Below are 3,930 nucleotides of genomic sequence, written 5' to 3' on the forward strand. Positions count from 1 at the left end.
GTCCGAAAGGTGCTTGGTCTTGCGGTGCGAGGTCTTGTTGGGGTGCGACATCGAGTAGCTTGTTGGGTTTGGTAGGTGGGTGCTTGGTCGGGGAGGGGCGAAATCGTTAATGGCAGTGGTGGCTTCTTCATCGATGAAAGCATCATTGGAGCTTAAGCGCTTCCCCTGGCGCCAATTTTTCGAGCTGTGCGAACCGCTATGAGCAGGCGGTTGTATTACTACCAATCACACGGGCATACAACTATTTTTAACCAATTGCGAGCCAAACGTGCTCAAACCTCCAGTAGATCTGGAACGGACTGGTAGCCATTTCCAGATGGCTACATCTTCGTCAAAGTGCGATTAGTGCACATACAAATTCCCAGTGTGACGTGGCAGTCCCTTGCGTTGCTGAGCCGCATCGTGGTGTCTCCCAGTGAGCCCAGATGCACAGGCAGTCGCGGACGTCTCATTCTCTCTACCGACGCCTGCGTCGCCGCCCCCTCCTTCTCCGAGCGTGCCAAGCGCTGTGTCGCCCGAAGTCAGAGCGGACATCGCGCTGGGCGTGGAGCGCTTGCAATTCGCAACACTTTTGGGCGAGCGCAAGAAGGCGGTGGCTGCTCTTCAATCGTTGGCGCAGAAATTCGACGCGTCTCGCAGTCCCGGCGGCCGTAAGAGCAACAGCAGCAGCGTCGACCCCACAGTTGAAGAGCAGGAGCTGGGAGATGCCACCGTGCCCGCCGTGCTGGTGTCCGACCCGCGAGACACGGAGCTCATGGAGGCCATGCTCGAGTTCCTGCAGTCCGTCGTGAGCCGCGCACCGTCGGCCGCCCTATTGCTGCTCGAGCAGCCTTCGACCACGGCCACGGCCACGTGGGTCATGCAGAGATGCCTCACGCTGCTGCAGGACCCGTCGCTGTAGGCGTGCGCTGCAGGACGTGCAGCCGGCGCGTTCGCCAAGTCGGTGCTGGAGTGCAAGGAGGGTTTGCGCTGCCTGCTGGAGGTCGTGGAGTACCGTCGAGAGCACATTCGCGACGCGGCGCTGGCCGTGCTGGGCCAATTGACGGGCCGCGACAAGAACGCGCAGCAGTTCCTGGCCTTTGAGGAGGGGTTCGCCAGGCTGTTCCAGATCATGGAGGTGGAGGGGCTGGCGGAGACGGGTGCCAGTCCGGCGTCCAGTGTCATCGCCGACTGCCTGCAGATCGTTAACAACATGGTGAGAGACAACCTCATGACGCAGACGCTGTTCCTCGAGATGACGTACCTCGAGTCCCATGTGCCGAGGCTGTTGAGGTTGCCCGGGATCGACGGAGGAGAGGAGGAGGAGGATGCAGCCGCGTTGAGCAGGAGGAAGCGCGTGCTGAAGCTTGGCCTGCAGCTCGTGCGGTTCCTCGTGGCGGGGCTGTATGAAGGAGCGCGCGAGTCGTCGCTGGATGAAATGGCACAGAGAGACCGTGACCGGAAGGGACAGGAGCTGGCCAGGATACAGAGTCTCGTGGCCCGACAGGAGGCGCTCATGGGCGCCGTGGGGGAACTCGTATGCTGTCGCAGTGACGCGCTGGCCGATTTGAGACTGCAGGCTCTGGATTTGTTACGACTGGTGACTGAGCACAACGGCAGCGCGCAGATGCTTTTGGTTAACTTGTACGCGTCACCTTCCGGCCGGAATGCTCTTGCGGAGTTGGTAAATCTTGATGTGGGCAACGGAAGTGACGAGTCGCCCATTGCTGCGGCGTCGTCAGCACTGCTGGATACGCTTTTTGAGGAGAGCGAGGGTGCTAGGATGGCCATGCTGCAGCATATCCAGTCCGCACCGCCACCTCCGATGTCCAGTGGAGGAGACGGTGGATACGATGCGTTTTCAGCTCCTCCATCGGCGGGTCGAGTTCTTTTGGATGCGTTTATCTGTAACGCTGAGTTCATTATCCAGTGCGACGGTAATGGCAAAACTGATACGCTAAACAATAAGCTGGTGGTGGCATGGAAGGCAAGTCATCGACTGGCAGGTCTACTGTCGAATAGCTCATACTGCAAAGAGCTTGCACTCCGCGTGCCTGCTGAGTACGATGACTCGGAAGCTCGAGCCGTGGCTGGAGGATTGTTCCTGTCGCGCTGCCTGTGGTTATTGCGCTTATGGTGGAGGACGATTTAAGCGCTGCACTTCAGTCAATCGTGTTTCAGGCCAAACTGTCAGTACTTCTGTTGCTGATCTGCTGGTGTCATGGTCCCGCGATTGGCTGGCGCCGAAGTCTAAAATTCAGCTCGAGTGACTGGACGTGCCCACTTTTGCACATGCACTGCCAAAACCGGCACCCGAAAAGGACGGACTCACGCAGATATGTCCGAGACGATCTCGGGCGAATTGGAGCGCACCCCGTGCCTCGTGCATGCATCCGAGCTCCAGCTGCTCCAACCCATTGCGGAAGATTAAAAGCTAAGCACCGAGCGCAGCGTTGGCGCAGTGCGTCTCGCAGTGTTGAGGGCGGCTGGTCGGTTGTCGCCGTTTCTCTGTCAACCCCTCTCCAAATCGATGGTCGTCGTTAAACAGGTGGCACGACCGCGGCTCCGTGACAAACTTGTCGGTGCTGGCGGATAGTCTTTCCGACGAGCAGTCTATTGCTTCTTCTCGTGGTGTGTCCGAGATGACACAGCTACGGGGCCTTATTGCCCTGCTGCAGGAGTGCTGTCTGGAATTTCTGTGTGAAGACGAGGAAGAGCAGGCCCTGAAGATTGCAAGTGCGGCACTAGTACCAGTCGCGGTAGAACAAGATCAAGGACTGCAGATGACCCGTGGCCAGCTTCTTCAGATGATCAGCAAGATCGTTCATACAACATGAACAGGTAGTGAGCCTCGCTGCCATCGCTCGATCCGTCTGCGTCTTCTTCGCTGATGTCGTAAGTAGCGCGATACGCTAGCAGTGTCCGCGAGCTTTGAGTCTTGCTCGTCCGAGCGCAAGCGATTAACGCTGGGGTTTGCTGAAACTTAACCACCTTTACGGTGTTTTATCGCGAGATGGCTGAACAGATTCAGAAGCGCGTCATCGCGATTTACACCGGAGTGGACCAGGGATCTACCCCATCTGCAGGCGTCGAGTCGGGAACTCCAAGCGCAATCGGCGCCTATCAGGATCTCATCCGCATGCAGGACAAGCAGATTCATGACCTGCAGCAAGAAGTGGAAAGTCTGAAGCAGCGTGTGGCTAATGGAGCGGGTGATTCAAACGCTGCCAACGCTTCTATGGCAGACCCAGGCCGTAAGAACGATCTAATGGAGATGTTGTCCACCCAGCGTGAGCAATTTGAGCGAGAGAAGGCTGAGTTAAAAAGCAAAATCAAGAGCATGTCGGAGTCAGCGCTCGAGATGGAGACTCGTGTGAATGGTCTTACGATGGCGTATGAGCAGCTTGAGCGAAAACACCAACAGCGTGGACAAGAGATGGCTGCAGCTCACTCTGGAGTGACCGGGGTATCTTCACCTGCTGCTTCTAGCGGGCTGGAAGAGCAAATCGCTATGTTACAAGCTGAATTAGATGCGGAGCGAGAAACGAATCGGCGACTACGAAGCGAGGCTACTGCAGCTAAAGGTGGGGTGGCGTCGCAAGCACTTCGTGAGAAGGGTGATGCTGAGCTTGCTGATGCGCGCCTCATGACCCAGCACGAGGAGCTGCGTGTGGAAAATAAGCAGAAGGATGAGCAACTAGCCGAATGTACTCAGATGCTGGAAACACTTACCGAAGGGCAGAACCTAGTGAAACGGGACAACGAGTGGCTGAAAGCAGAGCTTACAGAGTTGCGCTCAAGAACCGATCAAGCAGGCGAAGCAGACGGAACCGAGTGCATGAGCGTTGTGGATGGTCTTCTGGATGACAAGGCGCGCTGAGAACGTCGTGTTGAAGAACTGGAAGCTGCCGCGCGCGCTGCTTACGAGAAGGATCAAGAGTTCTACGCCAG

At 57.3% G+C, this 3,930-nt stretch overlaps 1 protein-coding gene across 1 annotated transcript; it reads left to right on the plus strand.

Moving 5' to 3' along the window:
- Positions 1-316: 316 nt before the first annotated feature.
- PHYSODRAFT_353321 (hypothetical protein) lies at positions 317-3,859 on the plus strand (the record flags this gene model as incomplete). Its single annotated transcript, XM_009541892.1, has 5 exons — positions 317-336; positions 505-856; positions 902-2,115; positions 2,528-2,801; positions 2,993-3,859. 5 exons carry the CDS (start codon positions 317-319, stop codon positions 3,857-3,859), a joined length of 2,727 nt encoding a protein of 908 aa, XP_009540187.1.
- Between the last annotated feature and the right edge of the window lie 71 nt (positions 3,860-3,930).

Source organism: Phytophthora sojae, assembly GCF_000149755.1.
Source record: "Phytophthora sojae unplaced genomic scaffold PHYSOscaffold_50, whole genome shotgun sequence".
In the NCBI taxonomy this organism is placed as follows: domain Eukaryota; phylum Oomycota; class Peronosporomycetes; order Peronosporales; family Peronosporaceae; genus Phytophthora; species Phytophthora sojae.